Genomic DNA, 26,088 nt, shown 5'->3' with positions numbered 1-26,088 from the left:
GGTACGATGGTCAAGCAGGTAACGGCAGCGCTCAGCCAGACCCGCTAATCCCAGCGGAGAGCAGCAGTGGAGTTGCTACAGTTGGGATCAGTGCCTCTGTACTCGGGACAAGGGAGGAAATCAGCCGAAAGGTTCTCATTTCTGATTTCTATCCAGTAACTCCTGCTGGCAAGTGCACGGGTGAGAAGGCAGCATCATCAGCCTCAGCTGTGATACCTCTCACCGTTGACATTCTGCCTCTAGGCTCACATGTCAAAGAGTGGTCAGATCCTGAAGGGCTGCTGACAGCCCATGAAACCATACTGCAGTGCGAGCCCAGTGCCTTCGGCGGCCCTGGGGAGCTACTGAAAAGACAGACCCCTACAGACTGGTTTCCACTCTCACATCGGGCCTCGGCCCCGTCACTGAAACCGCAGCCTTACCTCTCCTGGGTACGGATGATTTTAAAGATAGAATTACCAGCAGCTCTACAGGGTGGAAGGGCGCAGGTTCACCCTCCCGGTCTGCCCAGTTTCCCCACAGTTGGAGCCAACTCTTTATGGGTTACAGTTCCATGGGTGAGCAGGTGCTGGAGCCTGGTCTTCACCCCAGAGGTGTGGTTCAGTCCCAACCTCAGAAGGGCGCCACCTAATGACCCAGTGTGGCATGTCTCATTACCGCCATCCTGTAGGCCTCTCTGAGTGAGGTTGCCAATTTAATGCCAATTAGTGCCCAATTAGCTTCATGCTGTGAGCTCATACCCATTGGGAATTAGACCAAGACTGACTAAACTCATTCCACGTCGGATCTTACAGCCTGCTACAGGAAACTTTTTTTATCCGGCACGGACGGGACCGACGTGGTGCCGGTTCATCAAAAATTCCGGATAACCGAATGCTGTAGTAAAAGATACGGAGCTGAGAGCTCCGTATAAAGCAACAAACCCCAGCTTCAAAACAATGGCCACAAGTTGCAAGCGTCTCTGTAGCTTAGCAACAGCTGCAGCCACACCCTTGCACATCAACACATGGAGGAAGGCAAGTAATAAAAGTTACCTGAACCTACTCCTGAATTTTGCCGGTTAACCGACATTTCCGGTTATTTAGGTGCCGGTTAATCGAAAGTTTCCTGTAATCACAGAGGAACCTCATTACCAGTCACTGATAAAATAACCCCTACTCTAAACCAGCAGTCACCAACACTCAAGTGTTCAAACAATGAAGGAAAATGATCCAAGGCTTCTACGCTATCGGCGTGCAGCCAGCTACAGACACGAGTCTCCGTGTTGGTGGCACTCCGCACTATAAACACACCCAGGTTCCAGGAATCAACGGCATCTTAAACTCTCCAGAATGTGGGTGTGTGAATCTGTCGTTGGTCTCAGCCCACCTCTTGGGAGTGAAGTAAGTGCCAGGCGCTGATCCCCTGCTCTCCAGGTCTCTGAGCTAACCACGTACAGAGACCGCCTCCTAACCCCGAGAGGAGATATTAGGATAGGAGTTTTGAGTCATACCTGGTTTATTTTTCTGAAAGCCCGAAAGCTATTCAAAGGACTCTCTGCATGCACAGCGACATCTTGGCTGACACTCAGAGTATGGGTAGGGAAGGTGCGGCTCCCCTCATACACAGCTCACATTTATGTTTACTTGAATCATTCTGAACTGCAGATGCAGAAGGTTTCAAACAAATGCAGTCTGCTGTTTTTTTTAGTAAACAGCTCTATTCGAGTTCAGGGATATGAAAGAGAAGAGGGAGGGAGTAAAACACACCAAACCTCCGCCTGCTCACTCATCTGTGGTTCATGCTCAAAGAATTATAGCTTCACTTGTTGAGTTGCCAGTGTTCCTCTGTTAAAATGAAAATAGTCAGGATCGGCATGTACTGAAGTCGGGGTCACTGCGGACTGAGAAAGGTCGGGTTACCGAGAATGGTCGGGGGTTAGTCCGGACCGAGAGCAGTTGGGGTCACCACGGACTGAGAATGGTCGGGGGTTAGTCTGAACCGAGAATGGTCAGGGTCACCGCGGAGTGAGAATGGTTGGGGTCACCAAGAACTGTCGGGGTTAGTCCGGACCGAGAATGGTCAGGGTCACCGCAGAGCGAGAATGGTTGGGGTCACCAAGAACGGTCGGGGTCACCGTGGACTGAGTGCTGTCGGGGTCACCGAGAACGGTCGAGGTCACCGCAGAGCGAGAACGGCTGGGGTCACCGAGAACGGTCGGGGTTAGTCCGGACCGAGAACGGTCGGGGTCACCGCGGAGCGAGAACGGTCGGGGTCACCGCGGAGCGAGAACGGTCGGGGTCACCGCGGAGTGAGAACGGTCGGGGTCACCGCGGAGAGAATGCTTACAATCGGTGTGTACTAAGGCCGGTCACACTCAGCGTACAGAGAACGTTCAGGATCACCGTGTACCTCTTTCAGGTCGTTGTCCAGCGCCAGATGCTCAGAATGTTGCCGAAGACGGTCTTTCCTTCGCTGTGCCGTGGCGCTTCGATTTGCCCAGCGACTGTGGATGTTGAGATATATGGAAGAGACAGTTTTAATGCTTAGGCATCAACAACAATCCGCCTCATATAAAAAGAGCAAGCCCTGGATGTACCTGGGTGGAGGTTTACTTAAAGGGAAAACAGCAGCGCAGTCGCCAGTCTGGGCTGAAGGAGCTGGAATCAGTCAAGGCAGCAGCTGAGGCGCTACAATTAGCCTCAGTGCCCTTAGACCAGGGCCGCGGGGAGGAGAGGGGATGGGAATCCACCACGGTTCCCAATTCCAATCACTCTCCAGTGACACCTGCCTGAAAGAGTGTACTGCAGGTCGGGTGAGGGCATGAACCAGCTGAGCTGTCATGTTCCCCTCACGACCCAACGCCTTGACGACACTCATCGTCTAAGCTCGCACTTGAAGAACGCCCAGACCGGTGGAGGAGCAGGAGGCCACTAGTGTCTGTCGTCAAGAGTCAGGAGGGGAGGGTGGGGGGAGGGGGAGATAATAGGAACAAGTAAAGAAGACAAACAGCTGATAATTCCCACTGACTGCGTGCGACATTAGATAAAGTAATGACTCAGGGTAACTTCCGTGGAGAGAGAAACAGAGTCAAGGTTTCGGGTCGAAACCCTTCTACAGAACTGAGAAAAAAAGGCAGGAAATGAAACGGAGTTTTTCCAGTGTTTTCTGTTGTTATTTCGGATTTCCAGCATCCGCAGTATTTTGCTATCAACTCAGGGTAACTTTGATTGTGACACCTTGCACTGGGAAAGGTCATTTCTGGGGTGATTTAGCCATCTCTTTGGCTAGGTTAATTAAGAACCTTCAGACACACTAAGAATGCATTAACATCGACTCACCCAGAACATGAAGGTGAGTTAATGGCACCTTGGCTCAATGTGAAGTATAAATCGGTTCATATTGTTCCTCTTTTGGTGAAGGTGAGTTAATGGCACCTTGGCTCAATGTGAAGTATAAATCGGTTCATATTGTTAAGTAGCTTGCAGCTCTCTAGGCTGACTCTTTAAAATGGATCACCAGCTTTATTTGACTCGTATATCTAATGCCCCCTCCAACCCCCTCCCCCAAGCCACCAGTGGGCCGTTAAGAGAATGAAATGCGTAAAACCCCCATTAATCTAGACATACATGCCTCTAAGATTGCCAGGAGTCAGCCACAGCACATCCAGCCCCCTTCCTCCCCACCCCGCCACACTGCCAGGGGCCAAACTCATGCCCCAGATCACAAGCGTAAAAGCACATTTCAATTCCCAGAGGCCACCTCTAACCGTATGGACACATGAAAAGAAAGCAGAATGTAGCTGGGCATTGGGTGCAAGTGCACCTTATGGAGGGAGGCAGTATCGCTACACCCCATTATCTATGCACCCCAAATTACTGAAATCCATTAGGATTACCATTGCTGAGTCTCCCGCCCCTCATCTCCTTGCTGAACGTACTCAGCTGTTTCTCAGGGTACAGTTCCATGGGCAACTCTGGTACAAGTCGTCATTCTCCATATACCAGTCCAGACAGTGCTGGCGGGCTATGTGACCACTGAGAGGCATCACAGCCAAACCCAACCTTACACTTGTGCACTTTCCCTAGTTAACAATTGGGACCATGAACCTTAAGCTAATCTCCCCTCTCCCCTAATGCGGAGATTCTGTTGCTGATGATACCCAGCTCTGATCAGCTAACTCAACGCATTGGGATAAATTGGGAATCTTCAGAGCTTCCGCTGATCTTCCACGAGCACTTCATAGGAACAGGAGGAGGCCAGTCAGCCCCTCGAGCCTGCTCCCCCATTCAATTAGATCACGGCTGATCTGTACCATAACTCCATTTTCCCACCTTAGCTCCATATCCCTGGATACCCTTACCCAACAAAAATCTATCTGTCTCAGTCTTGAAAGCTCCAACTGACCCCCAGCATCCACAGCCTTCTGAGAGAGTTCCAGATTTCCACTACCCTTTGTGTGAAAAAGTGTTTCCTGATTTCACTCCTGATTGGCCTGGCTCTAATTTTAAGATTATGTCCCCTTGTTCCCATCAGAGGAAATAGTTTCTTTGTATCTACCCTATCGAATCCTTTTTTAACATTTTAAGCATCGCGATAACCCCTCAATCTTCTAAACTCAAGTGAATACAAACCAAGTTTATGCAACCTGTCCTCATAATTTAACCCTCTAAACCCTGGTATCATTCTGGCGAATCTGTGCTGCACCCCCTCCAAGGCCAATATATCCTTCCTGAGATGCGGTGCCTAAAACTGAACACAGTACTCCAGATGGGGTCTGACCAAAGCTTTCCACCGTCATCATTTCAGGTTCATTGCTTAGTTTAACTGTAATAATATCCAACTGATGCACATATCATGTCCTTCTTACCAAGTTCAAACTGCATTTGAGCTACAGTCAATCTTTGAATCACCCTGTGCAAGCAAGGAGAATACATGTGTAAAAGGAATGGTACCCATAGGTGTGCCATAGGAATGTTTCCACCTGTATCTATTATCTTGTTCAGTATATTTTTTTAAACGGCACCTGGGAAGGACAGATCCAGTTTGCTTGTGATGCCAGCGCAGTTGAATAGCCTGCGGACATTCACCTTCATGGGAAATGCCAGGCCGAAGGAGGGAGTGAAGGGAGAGAGGAGCCTGCTCAAACAGGAAAGTGCTAGACTGGGAAGACATATACTAAACATTATGTTATACTCACTTGTTATTGGTTGGCCCAGTTGCCAGTACATCAGACTGGAGTTTGGGGAAGAAGCCTTGCTCATACTTGCCCTGCCCGATTTTCATGTCCAGCAGGTGTGGGTGGATGGCAGTGTGGTCAATCTTCACCAGGCGCTGCTCAATGGCTTGGGCTGTGCGATACATTCATAAAGAATAGCACAATAAGTCAGTGCCCTTATATAGAGAGTAGAGTAAGGGAATCAAAATCAAACTGTTACAGAGAATGCGGAGGAGAGAGATTAAAAAAAGACAATGAGAGTGACCGTGAAGTTTCAATTGACCGAGTCTCAACAGTTTTTTGGGGGAGGGATTCCAGATTTCCACTACTCTAAGTTCAGCAGAACTTCTGTCTACTTATTGGGTCTGATACACAGATGATCATGCAGTGAACTGTAAACACTCTGTGAAGGGACGGCGTCGAGAGATATGCTTTCCTATTGCCTCTTTTGGAGTTAGTGTGTAATGGGTACCATTCAAACAAAAAAGGGACTGTAACTTGTAGATCTCACCTTACTTCAGCAAGTTAAATATCAGTTTGAGTATGGCAATTATGCACAGTCCCTTAATGCTTGACATTGCATTAACAAAACGGCGAGAATTGGACTGGACAAGTCGGTCAGACTGCAAGATGGGCTTTGTAAATCAAGGCTGAGCGGCTTAATGCAAAGTTGTCTTAAATTTCAGTAAAGGCAGTCGTTGTTCCTCCTCAATTAATACTGGGTTTTTGGGAATCCAAACGACAGTATAAGAAGGACACGTGCAACCTACAAACAGTGTTAGCTGAGTTTCACAAACTGTGCAGTGAGTCACATTCCGTGAGATATAGACTGATTACCTATGTCTCTTAAGACCAACTCAGTATCAGACAGAAGAAAGTATTATTCTAGAAGGTCCCAGGTTACATCCATGGTCCGTGCAAAATTAGGTGATCTCAGCCAGGGCAGGGCTAGGGACCAGGACAATTGGCCAATGTGCTCCTGCTTCAGATTCATTTCCAGCAACTCCTGTTGGAAAGGCAAGTCTATGTCGGGTGGGGACGGGATTGGGCCTCACCTGTGACGCTCCCTGGAATAAGCTCGCTTACACTCACTACCTCGGATCCAAAAGCAAAATTGGCCACTTGGGTTGAGGCACTGGCACCTCCCAAACCCGTGACCTCCACCACCTAGAAGGACAAGGGCAGCAGGCGCATGGGAACACCACCACCTCCAAGTTCCCCTCCAAGTCACACACCATCCTGACTTGGAAACATATCGCCGATCCTTCATCATAGAAACATAGAAGATAGGAGCAGGAGTAGGCCATTCGGCCCCTCGAGCCAGTTCTGCCATTTAATGAGATCATGGCTGATCATTCAAATTCAGTACCCTGTCCCTACTTTCTCCCCATATCCCTTGATCCCTTTAGCCTTAAGAAATATATCTAACTCCTTCTTGAATATATTTAATGAATTGGCTTCAACTGTCTACTGTGGTAGAGAATTCCACAGGTTCACCACTCTCTGGGTGAAGAAATTCCTCCTCATCTCTGTCCTAAATGGCTTACCCCTTATGTCATCGTCGCTGTGTCAAAATCCTGGAACTCCCTCCCTAACAGCACTGTGGGAGTACCTTCACCACACGGACTGCAGCAGTTCAAGAAGGCGGCTCACCACCACCTTCTCAAGGGCAATTAGGGACGGGCAATAAATGCCGGCCTTGCCTGCGACGCCCACATCACCAGAATGAATTTATTTAAAACGTCTGCCAGTGGCCATGGAACTGGGAGAGTCGTCACCTTTAGGAGAAAGAGGGGGGAAATAGACCCCCCCCCACCACCCTGAGAATCGTTAGCTGGGCTGATCAAATGGACTGAAACTAGCTGCAGCAAAAGAAAAGGGCTGTGCTCCAGAACCAGCCAGACCAGTCAGAAACTGAGTTAAGTCAACAGTCGCACAAAGCCGTTAAACTTTAATCACCCACTGCCCCAGCAAACCTAATATTCCACCTGAATGATTCATGGTCTCATTTGTTGTGCCTTCAAAGACTTAGAAACTAGAGCTTAGAAGCACAGCACGAATATAGTCCTTCAGAGTTCCAAGATGGAATTATTTTTAATCTGTGGCAAAGGGGTTGACGGCCCAGTTACTGCAATAGTTTTGGAGCCATAATCGTTCATGACTCTTATCAGTCAAACCAGGTGGTGTTTGGGGCTGTAAATATAGATGTCCTGCTATCAGATTAATGCTGGTGTGTGTGTCTCTGTGTGCTGGAAGTGCTGTCCTCTTCATCATCGTGTATATGACCTCTGAAGGGAACGACACAGGCAGTTCACTCAGCCTCCCCACTGCTAGCTGCTTCCTGCGAATGCCATTGATCAAGGCCCAAAAACCTGGACACTTCTGTTCTAAGTTCAGGATTCTCAGTGTCCTGTTTATCTTTAGCTGTTGTTCCTTTCTACCCAACTTCCGCCATTAGGTGAGTTTTTCACTAGATCTGAGTTTTATTGGTACTTCAACCAAGGCTTCTGTTGAAAAAATGGCTCTCGAGTTTCCGATATGCCCCTTGACGTAAGAAAACTACTAGGCACTTGGTCTAAGCGTTAAATAAAGCTTTAATCAACTGTTTTACAACATGGAGGTCTAGTTGTGTCCTTCACTAGTTCCTATTGAGAATGTCCTGCACAAGCTGTGCCCAAGTATTTATACTCTCCCTGGACAGCGCCACCCCCAGGCCGCTCAGTACTATTTCATAAGTCTTTCTTTCATGAATGACTGATTCATGTCACCCCTCACTTGACAAAACTGTTGTGTTTAAAAAATGTTCTGGCAATGACACTATTTTTTGGGGGGAGTGGGGTGGGGGGGGCATGGGGCTTTCAGAAGTAACCACAAGGGGTCAATAGTTTCAGAGGGTCCCCAGGAATGTGTCAATATTTGTTGGGGGTCCCCAGGAATGTGTCAGGAGTTGCAGAAGGTCCCCAGGAACGTGTCAATATTTGTTGGGGGTCCGCAGGAATGTGTCAGGAGTTGCAGGAGGTCCCCAGGAATGTGTCAATATTTGTTGGGGGTCCCCAGGAATGTGTCAGGAGTTGCAGGAGGGTCCTGATGAAGTGTCAATAATTGCACAGGCTCGTCAGAAACAGGCCAATAGTTGTAGGGACCCAGGAGTATGTCAGTAGTTAATAATTGCAGGGTGTACCTGAGACGGAAAATTTGAAAACCACTAAAGGAAAGGCTATCTTCATATAAATGTGTCAGGCAAACCTTACTTCGTACTTGAGGAAATAGCAGAACCATGCTTCATTCTGTCACAATGAGGTCAGGCAACAAGTCGCATCAGGAGGCTTTTTCAGATAATTTACAAAATTGCTAGCAGTTTTCATAAACAAAAAAAAATGCCAAACATTTTCACAGGGGTGCCAGCAACACCTAATACACCAAGGCTGACTTTCTCCATGCAGAAGCTTTGACACTGACTGACAACGGGCACTGGACCTTGGAGGGATTGTACTCAAGCCCTGATCCTCCTCTCAAAAGGAGGTCCAGTCACATCCAATTTCCAGCAAGGGTCTACTGGAAGCAGGCAGGAATGGAAGCCTGGCTGATCTTCCTTCTCACTGAAGCCAATTACTACCACTGCCTCCCAGCCGGGATCAAACTTAGAGGAGATTGAAGCTGGGACCTTCTAGTTTGCCAGTATTTGTACAACACTTGGCCCATTCGGCCAATGGGACAACTGAATTTTTTTTGTCTAGTAGGTTTTATCGCATGTCATTTTGAATGAATGGAAGTGGAAGGAAACCTATTCAGAGAAATGCTCGGTTCACATTATTCTGGCATGCCCTATTGGTCATCAGTGCTGTTATTAGACAAGGATGTGATTCATGCCATTGCCCACAGAATTAGCTATGAAAAAGCCAACAATAAATCTATTATTACGTTCATCACCGTCATCCTGGTCTTCTGGGCAAAGCATATGAGGCTCTGGTGCTTGGATGTCAAAGGAACAGTGCCTTCGAGCAAGCCAGCTGTCTGGGAACGAAAAGCACTTGATAGGAAAACCTTTCTGTATGAATCTCCTCAGTGGTCACCTTAACTGGAAGAACAACTGACATACGACAGGGCAAATAGAACAGAGCTTATTGATCAGCCTCTCAACCATAGCCAGCCACATAAATCTCTGAGACCAAGAGGGGGAAATAAACTGCCCTGTCAGCAAACATGACAGAAAACGGTTCACCAATTTTTTTGTGCTGTTAGTCACTGCAGGCGTTAGGCCTTTTCACACTCATAAGAACATCTTTAAGTTTACATGTTGCCCTGACGATTAAATATTGTCATCAGAAAACAATTACATTGACGATCAGGACTAAATATTAACCCAACTTTTCCACATTTACCAAAGCTTTCCTTCAGCTAACAGTATCCTGTGGGGCAAAATAACATACAACAAAAACGGGGTACAATAGCATAGTGGTTATGTTACTGGACTAGTAATCCAGAGACCTGGCCTAATGATCCAGAGACGCGAGTTCAAATCCCACCATGACAGCTGGGGAATTTAAATTCAGTTAATTAAATAAATCTGGAATTAAAAACCTAGTATCAGTAATGGTGAGCATGTAAAAACCCATCTGGTTCACAAATGTCCTTTAGGGAAGGAAATCTGCTATCCTTACCTGGTCTGGCTCTAGGTTCACTCTTAACTGCCCTCTGAAATGGCCTAACAAGCCACTCAGTTGTACCAAATGGCTACAAAGAATGAGCTGTGGGAGTATCTTCACCACACGATTGCAGTGGTCCAAGAAGACAGCTCACCACCAAGGGCAATTAAGGATGGGCAATAAATGCTGACCTTGCCTGTGATGCCCACATCTCATGAACAAATAGAAAAAAAAGTCACACACATGAGGCTGCAGTGTGATCTCCTTCCCCGTGTATTTTGAGTTGAACAGAGCCTGCGACGGTATTGGCCATTCCATGATATCCCAGCATGGTTGGAAGGTCAACACTGGTGCTCTTTCCCCTGCTTCATTAAAGCTGCATTGCCAATTGGCTCTCCTGGGATTGGGCAGCTCCTGACTAGCTGACAGGTGTGTTCACCCCTCACCCCCTCCGCAATCAATGGGGAGGTTCAGGAATGCACGGGGTGCCTCCCAGTCAATGATGCCAGCAGTGTGGCCTAGCAGGGAGGACACCCGACCATGAAAGGTTCAGGCACAATGAAATGAAAAAGGACTTTCACATCCTCAGGACATCCCAAACAGACAATGAATTACTTTTGAAGTGTATTCACTGTTGTAATAGTTACTGTTCTAGGAAACACAGCAGCCAATTTGTGCACAGCATGATCCCACAAACAGCAATGTGATAATGACCAGATAATCTGTTTGTAATGTTGGTTAAGGGTTAACTGTTGCCCAGAGAGAATTCCCCAGCTCTTCTTCGGAGAGTGCCATGCAATCTTTTACGTCCACCCGAGAGGACAGACGAGGCCTCAGTTTAATATCTCATCCATCTTCGACAGTGTAGCACCCCCTCAGTACTGCACTGAAGTGTCAACCAAGGTTATGTACCCAAGTCTCTGGAATGGTATTGAACCCACAGCCTTCTGACTCAGGGGCTGGAGTGCTACCCACTGAGCCATGGCTGACTCCAAGGTATTTGATGTTTTGATAAAAGGCCAAGGTAATATTTTAGCTAAGGCCCCAGATTCAATTCCAAATCTGTGACATGTTAGCTGATTTCAGCTGAGGGGCTACAATTGGGCTCAGCATCCCTTGAAGGGTGGGCTGGCCAGGGTTACTGCTCCTGATCGCTAGCCAGTGACTCCTGTGGAAAGTGTGGACAAATAAGGACTTGATCAGTCTTGGCTGTTAGAGCTACCTCTCCAATAGTGGGTGACACTCATTATCTGGATTTATACTTGGGCAAAGTACTGTCAACTGTTTAAAGGGCATTTGCAGTGTCCTTGTGTTGAAAAATGTAGTTTGTTTAAAATGGAGCACGCTATAGACTGGGAAATGAGGCAAAGAATTGGACGGTGTGTCAAACACAGTCACTTAAGTCAAAACTATTAACTTTTCAGGAAGGGCATGTGTTCTTCTTCAACAATGGGTCTTTAGAGGGAGCGGAATTATAACAGTGTGACAGGGACACTGAATGAAACACATCGCCCAGCTATTGAACGCAATGGTAACCCTTTAATTATAATTGTATTGCAGTTAAGCACTTTGTGTGTAATACTGAATGAGCTCCAATTTGAGGCAGTTAATTGAGTTGCTGCACGCTTCACTGAGTCAGCACCACTCCGTGCTGGCATTATAATTTGAATTGGAAACTATGGTTCCACAATACTTTGGGGAATTGTCACGTTTTCTGATCATTTCACACTTTAAAAAAAAGTTAGTTCATTGATTCAGTTTGCCAGTTTATTTTCCTCTCCTGAAGGATACACTTCCACAAGTGGCCAATCTCTCCAGAACTCCCACCACCCTGCATCCGTTGTTGAGTGTTGCCGGACTATTTGACCGTGGCAAGTCACAGAATCCAGCCCAACATCCACATACACACACTGTCCAGCAGCTCCCAGGAGTGAAATTTCAGTGGTATTACGCTCGCCTCTGCGTCAGAAAGTTGTGGATTCAAGTCTCACTCCAGAGGCCCGCGGTCCCGTCCGTGCTCTCAGGCGCTATTACGAAGAAGAGATGGGGAGTTCTCCCCAGGTGTCCTGGCCAATATTTATCCCTCAACCAACATCACTAAAATAGATTACCTGGCCATTATCACATTGTAACTGGGACTACGATGAACTGGGCAAGGTAATGTATTAAGTTAGAAGCCCATAGAGTGCCAGGCCATGGGATGGTCCCTGTGATTCTCACACAAAGTGGGACCTGATTTCAGATAAATCAGTTTAAGGATAGGAACATTTGAACCAGGAGGAGGCCATTCAGCCCCACAAGCCTGTTCCACCATTCAGTTAGATCACGGCTGATCTGCGCCTCAACTCCATTTACCCGCCCTTGCTCCATATCCCTCGATACCCTCACCCAACAAAAATCTATCAACCTCAGTCTTGAAAGCTACAATTGTCCCAGCATCCATAACCTTTTGGGGGGGAGAATTCCAGATTCAATGCATCAATCAGACATTGGATAGTCCTCATGGCTAAGGGTGAAGGGTCGGGATAAATCTGGAGGACTCTCACTCTCAGGCCACTCTTGCAGCGGGAGAGGCACAAGCAAGGGGCAGGAACTTGGCCCCCAGCCCACATGGAATTGGTGTGTTTGAAATAAATAAATAAATGAAGAATAGATGCTCTAGGGGATGCGGTGGTCCTAGGAATTAAATAAATCCACTTGATTGTCAGTGTAATAGAAGTTGTGGTTTGTGACTTTGCTTTCAACTTGTAAACTGACCACAACTTACTTGAATCTGGGTTACTTCCTTGGTTTTGTATGTGGAGGGGACCCCATTACCAGTGGTACTCATTAATGATCCTCCATTTAAAGGTCAGTCGATCCTCCCTTCATTCATCTGGATTTTATATCATTTCATACATCCTTATACCCACCTTGCATGAGTTATGACTCTGTAAATTCAATACAGAAGTGTTTGTTGCCATTTTGTCCTGAAATATGTTTTACCCCCAATTCTTTCTCCTCTTCTGAAGGCACTTCCTCTTGCTGGGGTGCCCATTCTTCATGTGGGTTCCTGGACATGGATTGTCCGCAGGCTATTCGACAATGGGGGGATCGCACAGCCAAGCAAGACTTGTTCTCTCTCAACGTCCAAACACGCATGCATGCGCTTGCCGGCGGGAATCACTGGACGGCAATCAGGAACAGGAACCCTGGAGGATTTCTCCCATCTTTCGGCCAGCGGTCAGTTGTGGCTTCTTAACTGGTAGGCTGGCTGAGCTGAGGCCAGGGCAAGAATTGAACTTGCGACCATCTGATATGTGTGGTTTAATACTAGGCCGCACTGAAATGATTAAAGCCAATATTCATTGATCTTCAGTTCCTGGCGACTCCAACAATCCTAGACGGGTGGTAACCCTAACTGTAAGTACCGTCAATGTGGCAGCAATTTGTAGCGTAATAATGCTTTTACATATATTCACAAATGCCTACAGGCTAAAACTGGAGCAACAAGCAGGTGTCCTCAAGGTCAGATTCCTGCATCAGCAAGACAGCTGAACTCGATTCAGCCTTCAGAGCTCAGTATTGTGAGCTGAGAACTACGGTGCTAAAGTACACCAGACTCGTGGCATTGACTAATTATATATCGTGCACAAGATTATCCTCCCCCTACCCCTGCCCGCAAATACTGAGCAGACAAACGGAGAATGATTGTACTCACCAGCTTCTTTCAAGACGGTGCATTTCTGATAGTTTGAGGTGCGTAATGCGGGGATGCGAACACTGTAGATCTTCATTTTCTCAATGCGCGAATCAAACACTCTGAGAAGGGGGTCTTTCTCCTCCCAGAGTGACACAATCTTGTTGTCAATGAAAGTGGCAAACATCTGGGTTTCTATGAAGTGGGAGAGAAAGGGGAGGTAGGGCTCCGGCTGGTCGGAGAGAAACGAGGCCTAAAATGAAAGTAAATAATCCATTACTTTTTCTTTAAATGTCTTATGTACATATAATGGAAGTCAAGATACAAATTCATCCTTGGTTTAATGCAGAACCTGGACCATTAATGCCCAACATGTCTTGTTCGTGGGTTTGGAATAAAATATGATCTATGCTGACTATTCATGGCTTAGTGCAAACGTTCAAGGGCAGAATCTGTTATGGCTTGGTGCAACCAGGCATTCTTGACCACTCCTTCCTTTAAGTGTCAGCTTGGCTCAGCAATAGCAATCTTGCCTCTAAGTCAGAAATTCCAGCCCCACTGCAGAGTCTTGAGCACCGAATCTAGGGCGATAATTGAGTGTAATACTGAGGGAGCACTGCACTGGCAAAGGGTATTGAATGAGACAAGTATTACAAAATATTTACAGCACAGAAACAGGACATTCGGCCCAACTGGTCTGTGCCGGTGTTTATGCTCCACATGAGCCTCCTCCCACCCCTCTTCATCTAACCCCATCAACATACCCTTCTATTCCTTCCTCCCTCATGTGTTTATCTAGCTTCCCCCTTGAATGCATCTATGCTATTTGCCTGAACCACTCCCTGTGGTAGCGAGTTCCACATTCTAACCACTCTCTGGGTAAACAAGTTTCTCCTGAATTCCCTATTGGATTTATTAGTGACTACCTTATATTTACGGCCCCTAGTTCTGTTCTCACCCGCAAGTGGAAGCATCTTCTCTATGTCTACCCTATCAAACCCTTTCACAACCTCTATCAGGTCACCCCCTCAGTCTTCTCTTTTCTAGAGAAAGAAGCCACTGCCTGTTCAATCTTTCCTGATAGGTATAACTCTCAATTATACCAGTTATAGCAGACGTTAAACTGTAGCCCCGTCTGTCCAAACAATCCCATCAAAGAAGAGCAGGGGCTTTCTCCTGGTGTCCTCGCCAATATTCATCCCTCAGCCATGTAGGGGTCGCAAAATCCCCTCGGCCCCCGAAGATCGGTAAATATTCATCCACATCGTGGACGAAGACTTGTGGGATTAAAATTGTCTCTGGGTTGGACAATGTTTTAAAACATACCCAGAACCGCAGAAAAAGGCTGCGTTAAAAGCTCGTGGGCTGGGCAGCGCTTGGACACTGGAATCAAAGAACTTTGTGAAAATCGCACACTTTAAGATTGTACATTTTATTAAAGGATGTACTCTTGAGTTTTGAACGGTTTAAATTGCCCAGGGATAAAAATGGCCGTCAGAAAGCATGGCTAAGGACAAAGGACTTGGAAGCAGCTCGTGTATATCTGTGAAAAGGGGAGGATCAAAGATGGCAGTGAAATCTGTCAATCAAAGGGGAAGTTCCCTCCCTGCAGAGACAATCTATTTGTTTACAGAAACTGCTACAAGGATGTTTGCACAAGGGATTAAACCACTTGACTACGGTTTCAGTGACCACAAGATAATGAGTTTCTGTTTACATAGTAATACAACTCCATTCAAAACCCATCAGGATGAATGGAGATGGTTCGATGGCCCATCACAGACAATCAAGAACACATTCAAATCACTGCAGCTTTATTGGAAAGCCCATTCACATTTAAGTAAGACACTTAAACTGAGAAAAGGAACAGTTTAAAATTGAATGGGTTTGAATCACCCATTACTGGACAATGGGGACAGTTGGATCCCTTTTGTTTTAGCCCAGAAACTTCCGGATCTGGGCGGGAACATTTCGGCCACAAAATTGGGGTATAAGAGATAGCTTCTCAGAGGCATCTCTCTCTCTCTGGCTTGCCTCCGTGTGCCCTCTACAGCGTGGAGTCTGTCTGAAGAAGTAAAACACCAGCAGTTTACTTTTAAAACACTGGGGTGTTTCTTTACTTCAGGGCAGTGAAGATCTCGTGGGACACGGAGCTGACATTGCAGTGGTGAGCATATATTTATCTGGCCTTCCACAAGGCGACTTAGAATAGGCTTAGGGGTGGGAGTAAAGTGGGGATTTCGTTAGAATTGTATTTTAGTCGATTTCCCTCGTTGTGTCCGTTTTTCCTCCCCTATTTAAGCAATTTTACCGTGATTACTTTGATCGGGTGGTGTAGTTTCTTTAGTTTTAATAAAATTAGACTTTCTTGCATCCAGACCATTTGTCCGTTTTAAATATATCATTAATTATAAGTTCCTCCAGTCAGAACTGGAAGGAGGGGTTTAGCGATTCGAAACCGCTGATTGGAATTGGTCACAGTGCAGTGGAAAAGGCTGCCTGACCAGGTAAATTACCGTAAACCAGGTAAAGGATGCCCCCCTACAAATTGGCGACCACAAAGGGACTGGAGGCAGTTTTTGATATGATAAGTGGTCTGGATCTGGAGAAAGCATCAGCTCTTGCTCGTCTTGCTTTCAGTCTGTGGGTAGCCCTGCAGAAGTTAGCGGCAGCGTGTAAGCTGACCTATTACGGTATAGGTGGCTGGGTTAAGGAGGGTGAGGTGAGGGTGTGGGAGGAGATTACAGAGGCCAAGAATCGGGAGTCAGAGTTTGGAAAATGCCAGGCGGAGGTAGAACGCCTCATAAGAGAGGTGAATGAGGCCAGAGATAGTGGGATGAGGGTGCGGGAAGAAAATGCACGCCTCACACTAGAGGTCACGAAATGCCAGGCAGAGATAGAACGCCTTGTGCAGGAAGTCACAGAGGCTAGGGACAGTGAGATGAGGCTACAGGAGGAAAACGCACACCTCACCCAAGAAGCTAGCGAGGGCAAAAGCCACGCGAGGCACAAGATAGAGTTCCTAAAGGGCCAAATTACAGAAGCAAAGAGTAACGAGACGGAGGCGGAGCTGAGCGGCAGAGCGGCAGAGCGACTACAAGAGGCTCCAGAGGCCCAGGTAGGCCCCAGTGCGGCATCGGCAGCGGGTGGAGGCGGAGCTGAGCGGCAGAGCGACTACAAGAGGCTCCAGAGGCCCAGGTAGGCCCCAGTGCGGCATCGGCAGCGGGTGGAGGCGGAGCTGAGCGGCAGAGCGACTACAAGAGGCTCCAGAGGCCCAGGTAGGCCCCAGTGCGGCATCGGCAGCGGGTGGAGGCGGAGCTGAGCGGCAGAGCGACTACAAGAGGCTCCAGAGGCCCAGGTAGGCCCCAGTGCGGCATCGGCAGCGGGTGGAGGCGGAGCTGAGCGGCAGAGCGACTACAAGAGGCTCCAGAGGCCCAGGTAGGCCTCACCAATCTCCAATCTCAGGGAAGGAGAGAGGTAAAAAGCCATTTAAAAAAACAGCTGAGGCGGAAGTCCAGCTCGTGAGCTTTTTTTCAGAAGCGGACCTGGTGGGAAGCACCCAGGTGAAAGGTATTTAAGGAGGGTGGTGGCTTAAACCCGAGTTCCTACAGAGTAGGAAACCCCACCCACCCTCCTCCTCTAACCTAGTAGTCTTTTAGCAGCTGTCTAAAAACAGAGGTCACAAATTTTTTGGTCTCAGTTTCTTTTCAGCAGGGCAGGAACCGGGAGGAGCGGGAAGTCGGCGTAGGACCAAGGGGACACAAGACCAGGAAGTCAGCGAAAGACCAGGGAGGTAAGACTAACTGGTAAGTACTTTCCTCAAACCTTCCTAGAAAGTAAAACCAAAACTAGTGGGATTTGGTTAGTTTAAAAAGGAATAAGAGGAGTACAGTATACATTGGTCTAAGTAAGCTTCGGGAAAACAAAAGTCGATAAATAAACTAAAACTAGAAAATTAAAAAGTAATATAAGGGTTAAATCATGGCAGTAGAGCTCGGACCTGTGTCATGCTCCTCCTGTAACATGTGGGAAATCAGGGACGCTTCCTGTGTCCCTGACGATTATGTGTGCGGGAAGTGTGTCCAGCTGCAGCTCATGTGGGACCGCATGACGGCCCTTGAGCTGCAGATGGACTCACTTTGGAGCATCCACGATTCTGAGAGGGGTGTGGATAGCACATTTAGTGAGTTGGTCACACCGCAGGTTAAGGCCAGCGTAGACAGTACATGGGTGACCAAAAGGCAGAGCAAGGGCAGGAAGGTAGTGCAGAAATCCCCTGGGGTTGTCTCCCTTAGCAACAGGTTCACCGTCTTAGGTACTGTTGTCGGGGGGGGTGACGCATCGGGGGAAGGCACCAGCAGCCAGGCTCATGGCACCATGACTGGCTCTGTTGCAAAGAAGGGAGGGAAAAAGAGTGGCAGGGCTATAGTAATAGGGGATTCGATTGTAAGGGGAATAGATAGGGGTTTCTGTGGTCGCGACCGAGACTCCAGGATGGTATGTTGCCTCCCTGGTGCAAGGGTCAAGGATGTCTCGGCGCGGGTGCAGAACATTCTGGAGGGGGAGGGGGAACAGCCAGTTGTCGTGATACATGTTGGTACCAACGACGTAGCTAAAAAAAGGGAAGAGGTCCTACAAGTAGAATTTAGGGAGTTAGGAGCCAAGCTAAAAAGTAGGACCTCGAAGGTAGTAATCTCTGGATTACTACCAGTGCCACGTGCTAGTAAGAGTACAGAGAACAGGATAGTTAGGCTAAATACGTGGCTTGAGCAGTGGTGTAAGAGGGAGGGTTTTAAATTTTTGAGGCATTGGAACCAGTTTTGTGGTAGGTGTGACCTATACAAAAGGGACGGTCTACACCTGTGCAGAGATGGAACTGATGTTCTCGGGGTAATTTTTGATAAAGCAGTTCGGGAGCATTTAAACTAGTATGGCAGGGGGCTAGAAACCTATGTAGTGAAATAGAGGAAAGTGAAAGGCAGACAGAAATAAATGGTAAAAGGGTGAGGAACAAAAAACGAAGGGCCAAACTAATTCATAAAAATTGTGAGCATAAAAAAAGCCTGAGGGTTTTATACCTTAATGCGAGAAGCATCAGGAACAAGGTAGATGAATTAGCTGTGGAAATAGAGGTTAATAATTATGATCTAATTGGGATTACGGAAACATGGTTGCAGGGTGAGCAGGGCTGGGAGCTTAACATACAGGGGTATTCAGTATTTAGGAAGGATCGACAAAAAAGAAAGGGAGGAGGGGTAGCATTGCTAGTAAAAGAGGGGATAAATGCAATTGAAAGGAAGGATATTAACTCAGTTAATACAGAATCTATATGGGTGGAGCTAAGAAATAGCGAGGGGCGAAAAACATTAATAGGAGTGGTATATAGGCCTCCAAATAGTAAAATAGAGGTTAGGGAGGGCATCACGAGGGAAATTAGAGAAGCGTGCAATAAGAGCACAGCTGTCATCATAGGTGACTTTAACTTACATATAGATTGGACTAGCCTAATCAGTAAAAATAATGAGGAGGAGGAATTCCTTGAGTGTTTGAGGGATGGTTATCTGGATCAATATGTCGAGGAACCAACTCGGGAACAGGCTATATTGGACTGGGTACTGTGCAATGAGAAGGGACTAATCAGTAATCTTGTTGTACGGGGACCCTTGGGTCAGAGCGATCATAACATGATCGATTTCTCACTCGAAATGGAGAGCGAAGAAATTGACTCAGAGACTAAGGTCCTGAATTTAAACAAGGGGAATTATGATGCCATGAGACGGGAACTGAGTAGGTCTGATTGGACAACGTTCCTGGGAGGACTGGAGGTAGATAAACAATGGCAAACATTTAAAGATAGAATGACAAAATTGCAAAAATTGTTTATACCAATCTGGCATAAAAGGAAATCTAAAAAGGTGACTCAACCGTGGATAACAGGGGAAATTAGAGACAGCATAAAATCCAAAGATAGGGCGTATAAAATAGCCAAAAAAAGCGCCAGAGCGGAAGATTGGGAACAGTTTAAGATAGAGCAAAGGAGGGCAAAGGGCATAATCAAGAGGGGCAAAATAGCTTACGAAAACAAGCTGGCGGAAAATATAAAAACTAACTCCAAAAGCTTTTATAAGTATATCAAAAGGAAAAGACTGGTGAAAACCAAAGTTGGTCCATTGCAGTCAGATACGGGGGAATATATAATGGGAAATAAGGAAATGGCAGATCAACTAAATGCATACTTTGGGTCAGTCTTTACGAAGGAAGACACAAAAAACCTCCCTGGGATATCGGGAAAAATAGGGACATTGGCAAAGGAGGAACTGACGCAAATCAATATCTCTAAGGATATGGTGTTAAGGAAGCTAAAGGGATTGAAGGTGGACAAATCCCCAGGGCCTGATAACATGCATCCTAGGGTACTGAAGGAGGTGGCCCTAGAGATAGCGGATGCACTAAGGATGATTTTTCAGAATTCATTAGACTCGGGAACAGTGCCGATGGATTGGAGGGTAGCTAACGTTACCCCACTATTCAAAAAGGGGGGTAGGGAAAAAGCAGGTAATTACAGACCTGTAAGCCTTACATCAGTTGTGGGCAAAATGCTGGAGTCCATCATTAAGGATGAAATAGCGGAGCACTTAGCAAATGGGGACAGGATAGGACAGAGTCAACATGGATTTACAAAGGGTAAATCGTGCTTGACTAATCTATTGGAATTTTTTGAGGGAGTAACTGGTAGAATAGATGGGGGAGAGCCAGTAGATGTGGTGTACCTGGACTTCCAAAAGGCCTTCGATAAGGTCCCACATAAAAGATTAGCATGGAAAATTGAGGCTCATGGGATAAAGGGGAAAGTTTTGGCGTGGATAGGGAACTGGCTGTCAGATAGAAAACAGAGAGTTGGAATAAACGGCTCATTTTCTGAATGGCAGGCAGTAACAAGTGGGGTACCACAGGGATCTGTCCTGGGCCCCCAGCTGTTCACAATTTACATTAATGACCTGGATCAGGGAGTCGGATGCAGCATTTCCAAATTTGCAGACGACACTAAACTAGGAGGGGGGGTGGGCTCAGAGGAAGAGACCAGGAAGCTCCAGAGCGATTTGGACAGACTGGGCGATTGGGCGGATAAATGGCAGATGCACTATAATGTGGACAAGTGCGAAGTTATCCACCTTGGGTGCAGGAACGGGAGGGCAAATTATTATTTAAATGGCAATAGATTGGGAGAGGGGGAAGTACAGAGAGACCTGGGTGTTCTTGTACACCAGTCACTGAAGGCGAGCATGCAGGTGCAACAGGCGGTCAAGAAGGCAAACGGTATGCTGGCCTTCATAGCAAAAGGGTTAGAATACAGGAACAGGGATACCTTGCTGCAGCTGTACAGGGCACTGGTGAGACCACACCTCGAGTACTGTGTACAGTTTTGGTCGCCTCATCTGAGGAAGGATGTTCTTGCCATGGAGGGGGTGCAGCGGCGATTCACCAGGCTGATACCAGGAATGGCGGGAATGACCTATGAGGAGAGACTATGTAGTTTAGGGATGTACACACTGGAGTTTAGAAGATTGAGAGGGGACCTCATAGAAGTGTATAAAATTCTGACAGGTCTAGACAGACTGGATGCAGAAGGAATGTTTCCCTTGGCGGGTGAGAACAGAACTAGAGGACATAATTTAAGGATAAGGGCTAAACCATTTAGGACAGAGATGAGGGGGAATTTCTTCACTCAGAGAGTGGTGAACCTGTGGAACTCATTGCCACAGAGGGCAGTGTATGCCAGCTCATTAAATATATTTAAGAGGGAATTAGATATATTTCTACGGGCAAAAGGGGTTAAGGGTTACGGAGAGAAGGCGGGGACGGGATACTGAATTAAAGGATCAGCCATGATCTCATTAAATGGCGGAGCAGGCACGAAGGGCCGAATGGCCTACTCCTGCTCCTATCTTCTATGTATCTATGTATCTATGAGACTGCGGGAAGAGAATGCCCGCCTCACCTCAGAAGTAACAGAACAGGAGGAAAAGGTTAGGGAGGTAAAGGCAGCTTATAAGCTGGCCTGCGACCAAAGGTTTAGTGGAGCAGATCATACCCATGTAACAGAAAGATAGAAAGTTTGGGTATGGAGTTATGAAGGACTAAAGGGATGGTATGTCTCATAAGTCCGAAGGGAAGTCCCGTCGGACAGTACCAGCAGCCCAAATCAAACCGCCCCACAGGCAGCACCCAGAACAGAGCTGGCTAGGGAATTAGAGATCCCAAGACTGCAGCCCACTGCAGCGAGTTTTGAGGAGCTCTGGCAGCAAGAAGGGGTGGACAATGGGGTGGTAGGAGAATGCCAGCAGGTCCCGCTAGGCAGGCGGGGACCAGGACCAGTGTACCCCCTCCGACAACGGAGGTACGGTCCGCCCGTGAACGATAATGACCCAGGGGCTGTTCAGCATACCTATCTGGTACCCTATGATACCCAACAGCTCAGAGGCCTGGTGAAACATATTCCCCTGCTCTCCGAAAAGGGAGACCCTTCAGTGCACTTCCAAGGGATAGAACAGGCAGCCTGTGTTAACGGCTGTGATGACGAAGAGAAAGCCAAAATGTTGCTTTTCTCTGTAGACAGTAAGCTCTATCAGACCCTTTCAGATGAGGCTAAGAGAGGGCAGAAGGGTTTTGAGGACCTAAAGGAGGAAATACTGGAAGCCATGGGTGCGAACGACGGCAGTCCATTCGATCGCATAGGGAAAACACTGCAGAAGGAAGGGGAGACCCCACAGGCATTTGCAGACAGGCTGTGGCCAGTCTACAACAGCGTGTGTACAGGGGGACAAGATAGGGCACACCTGAACCAGCAGCAGCGGACCCAATGGCTTCGTTGCCTGGTGTCCAATTGCCTGCCCCAGATAAAAGCAAAGGCTGATACTTGGTTTGACCACCGAGACCCCCTAGCAGCCGAAGAGACTGTAATCCGCCAGCTCACGGTAGCATATAGGAATGGTAGGAATAGTGCGACCCCCCAGCAAAAGGGTAAGGTCCACGAGGTCAAACCTGCGGCTCAATACAAGAAAGACTGGCGCCAGGAGGGGAGCCGTCCCTCCCAGAACAAGGTCACTTGTTACAGGTGCGGGGAGGATGGCCACTGGCGCAGGGATTGTAAAAAGCCTGGGAGAGATGATAAAGCCAGGACCCCCGCAGCCCCAACTCAGAAGGCAGAGACAGAAACTCCTCCCGATACAGTCGAGTCCGTCATGGAGTCATAGAGTCATAGAGTCATAGAGTAATACAGCATGGATAGAGGCCCTTCGGCCCATCGTGTCCATGCCGGCCATCAAGCCCTGTCTAATCTAATCCCATATTCCAGCATTTGGCCCGTAGCCTTGTATGCTATGGCATTTCAAATGCTCATCCAAATGCTTCTTAAATGTTGTGAGGGTTTCTGCCTCCACAACCCTTTCAGGCAGTGAGTTCCAGACTCCAACCACCCCCTGGGTGAAAAAGTTCTTTCTCAAATCCCCTCTAAACCTCCCGCCCTTTACCTTGAATCTATGCCCCCTAGTTATTGACCCCTCTACTAAGGGGAAAAGCTCCTCAGCATCCATCCTATCTATGCCCCTCACAATTTTGTACACCTCAATCATGTCCCCCCTCAGCCTCCTCTGCTCCAAGGAAAACAAACCCAATCTGCCAAGTCTCTCTTCATAGCTGAAGCGCTCCAGCCCTGGTAACATCCTGGTGAACCTCCTCTGCACCCTCTCTAACGCGATCACATCTTTCCTGTAGTGTGGCGACCAGAACTGCACACAGTATTCCAGCTGTGGCCTAACCAGTGTTTTATACAGCTCCATCATAACCTCCTTGCTCTTATATTCTATGCCTCGGCTAATGAAGGCAAGTATCCCATATGCCTTTTTTACCACCTTATCCACCTGTTCCGCCGCCTTCAGGGATCTGTGTACCTGCACACCCAGATCCCTCTGACCCTCCGTCTTGCCTAGGGTCTTTCCCTTCATTGTGTATTCCCTTGCCTTGTTAGACCCCCCAAAGTGCATCACCTCGCACTTTTCCGGGTTAAATTCCATTTGCCACTGTTCCGCCCATCTGACCAACCCATCTATATCGTTCTGCAGACTGAGGCTACCCTCCTCGCTATTTACCACCCTACCAATTTTAGTATCATCCGCGAATTTACTGATCATACCCTTTACATTCATATCCAAGTCATTAATGTAGACCACAAACAGCAAGGGACCCAGCACCGATCCCTGTGGTACCCCACTGGCCACAGGTTTCCAGTCACAAAAACAACCTTCGACCATCACCCTCTGCCTTCTGCCACTAAGCCAGTTTTGTATCCAATGTGCCAAGGCACCCTGGATTCCATGGGCTCTTACCTTCTTGACCAGTCTCCTGTGCGGGACTTTATCGAAGGCCTTACTGAAATCCATGTATACCACATCCACTGCGTTACCCTCATCCACACACCTAGTCACCCCCTCAAAAAATTCAATCAAATTAGTCAGACATGATCTTCCCTTGACAAAGCCATGTTGACTATCCCTGATTAATCCTTGCCTCTCCAAGTGGAGACAAATTTTGTCCCTCAGGATTTTTTCCAGTAATTTTCCTACCACTGATGTTAGGCTCACTGGCCTGTAGTTCCCCGGTTTTTCCCTACTACCCTTCTTGAATAATGGTACTACATTAGCGGTTCTCCAGTCCTCTGGCACATCCCCTGTGGCCAGAGAGGTCCTGAATATATGTGTTAGAGCCCCCGCAATCTCCTCCTTTGCCTCACACAGCAGCCTGGGGTACATTTCATCCGGGCCTGGGGATTTATCCATTTTTAGGCCAGCTAAAACCGCCAATACCTCCTCCCTCTCGATGTTAATATGTTAATATGTTCGAGCATATCGAGATAAAATCTTTCCTCAGGGCCAATCAGGGAAAGGTAGCAGCCATCAGTGGTGCTGCAGCCCCCTCACCCACCTCTGCCTCCCCACAATGACTGGAGAGAAAGGGGTTTAAAGTCACCCCCAGGCAGGCAGCAGACAGCATGGGGAAGCAGCATCGGAATAACCGGCTGCTGCTCGAGCCTAGCAAGAGCCACCAGTGGGAGATAGGAGACCTAGTGATGGTAAGAAACTATGCCTGGGTGGGAAGTTTAGAGCCACTCTACATGGGACCCTATAGTATAGTTGATAGGGCCAGCCCCATGGTCTATGCAGTAAAACTACCCCGGTGCACAAAGTGGTTCCACGCCAACCAATGTAAATTGTATAAATCTGACCATACAAGTTCAAGTTCACAGGCTGTAAAGACAGGCACTGTGGCTTGTTTCAAGGGAAAAGTTGTCCGGCCCACCAATTGGGACACTTCCCCGCCCCAGTGGGACCTAAGTTTTGGCCAAGGTTTAAATTTGAACCAGTTATTTAGTTCAGAAACAGAGAAACCGCAGCCTGAGAGTAGAAATCTGCAGGCTGCTGCGAGTTCATTCACAGAAAATCGCTTGGGAGGCTCCAGGGAGGAGCCGCCTTTTGAAGAGACTGCCCGCGCGTGTGTAGTCGCTGGTCTGGAGACAGGAATTCCCCAGTCTTTTGAATGACCTGTTCGCACAGGCGCAGTTCCCCAGCCCGGGACCACAGTGGCTCCTCTTCAGTTTTCCCACGCAGGCGCAGTCGCCTGTTTGAATACAGAGGTTTCACAGCATCTGCCGTGGGACTCCGGGGAGGAGGTTCACGCAGGCGCAGTCACCTGTTTAAAGGGACAAGCTTCCCAGCCCGCTTCTAGAGTGGTTCCCCCTATGGTGTGGGACCCTGGGGAGGAAGGGATAGCAATTCCTCTTGCAGGGGACATATGGAAGGAGCCGGTACCAGGTTTTGGACCTGGAGAGGAAGATTTTCAGCCACCAGCAGCGGGTGGTGAGGAGATACCTGCCCCCAGTACAGGAGTGGGTAGGGAAAAGGAGACAAACCCGGAGTACTGGCAGGCTGCCAGGTATATTAAACAGTGCGGGCTGTTTGCATCAGGGGGAGAAGGTTCCCAGCCAGCTAGGGCTGTGACCCAGGCTCAGGGTCCGTCAGCCAAAGTTTCCCCCACAGAAGGTCTCAGCGGGTTCGCAAGCCCAAGATAAGATGGTCACCAGGGTACCTGCCACAAAGAGCAATCTCCCGAACCCGGGAGGAAACAGATCACAGAGGTCCCCAACTAGCAGCCATAAGTTGCCAGGGACCAGAAGCAGGAGGCAGTCCAGCTTCGCTGCAGGCAGCACTAATCTGCGACAGTGACACCAGAGATTAGCCTGGCCGTCCGGAGACGGGTGTCATTTGTATTATAGCTTTGTGTTAAGATAGCTTGCTTTTAAGGTGTTTAAATTTTAAGTTTAGAATGTAACTAGTAGTTTTGAGTTTAAGTTTAAAGTTTAAGTTTATAAGTGTGCCAAAATGCTTGTATTTTGGTCCGAGGTCGAGGGACCCGACCATGTCTCCACCTAAGGCAGCAGGTCAGTGAGAGACCTGGCTGCATGTCCTTTTAAGTTCTTTTGCAGGAGAGTGGACAAAGGAGCAGCCCTGTTC

The 26,088-nt window shown here is 47.8% G+C and overlaps 1 protein-coding gene across 7 annotated transcripts in view; it reads right to left on the bottom strand.

The window, feature by feature from the left end:
- LOC147106003 (DENN domain-containing protein 5B) overlaps positions 1-26,088 on the bottom strand; it is a 360,273-nt gene that overhangs the window by 67,908 nt on the left and 266,277 nt on the right. For 4 of the 7 annotated variants that reach the window (XM_086008626.1, XM_086008628.1, XM_086008630.1 and 1 more), the window contains 4 exons: positions 13,544-13,775; positions 9,119-9,211; positions 5,180-5,330; positions 2,392-2,485 (listed from right to left, as the gene is read on the bottom strand). In XM_086008626.1, coding sequence (XP_085864752.1) covers positions 2,392-2,485; positions 5,180-5,330; positions 9,119-9,211; positions 13,544-13,775 — 570 coding nt within the window. The remainder of the gene's footprint in view (positions 1-2,391; positions 2,486-5,179; positions 5,331-9,118; positions 9,212-13,543; positions 13,776-26,088) is intronic. The other 3 variants (XM_086008629.1, XM_086008632.1, XM_086008633.1) reach the window with 1 other exon arrangement.

Source organism: Somniosus microcephalus, chromosome 16 (assembly GCF_052327205.1).
Source record: "Somniosus microcephalus isolate GS21.2 chromosome 16, FLI_Smic_1.0, whole genome shotgun sequence".
Classification (NCBI taxonomy): Eukaryota; Metazoa; Chordata; class Chondrichthyes; order Squaliformes; family Somniosidae; genus Somniosus; species Somniosus microcephalus.
The sequence above is the reverse complement of the archived record's forward strand: the minus strand, read 5'-3'. Positions and strand labels throughout refer to the sequence as shown.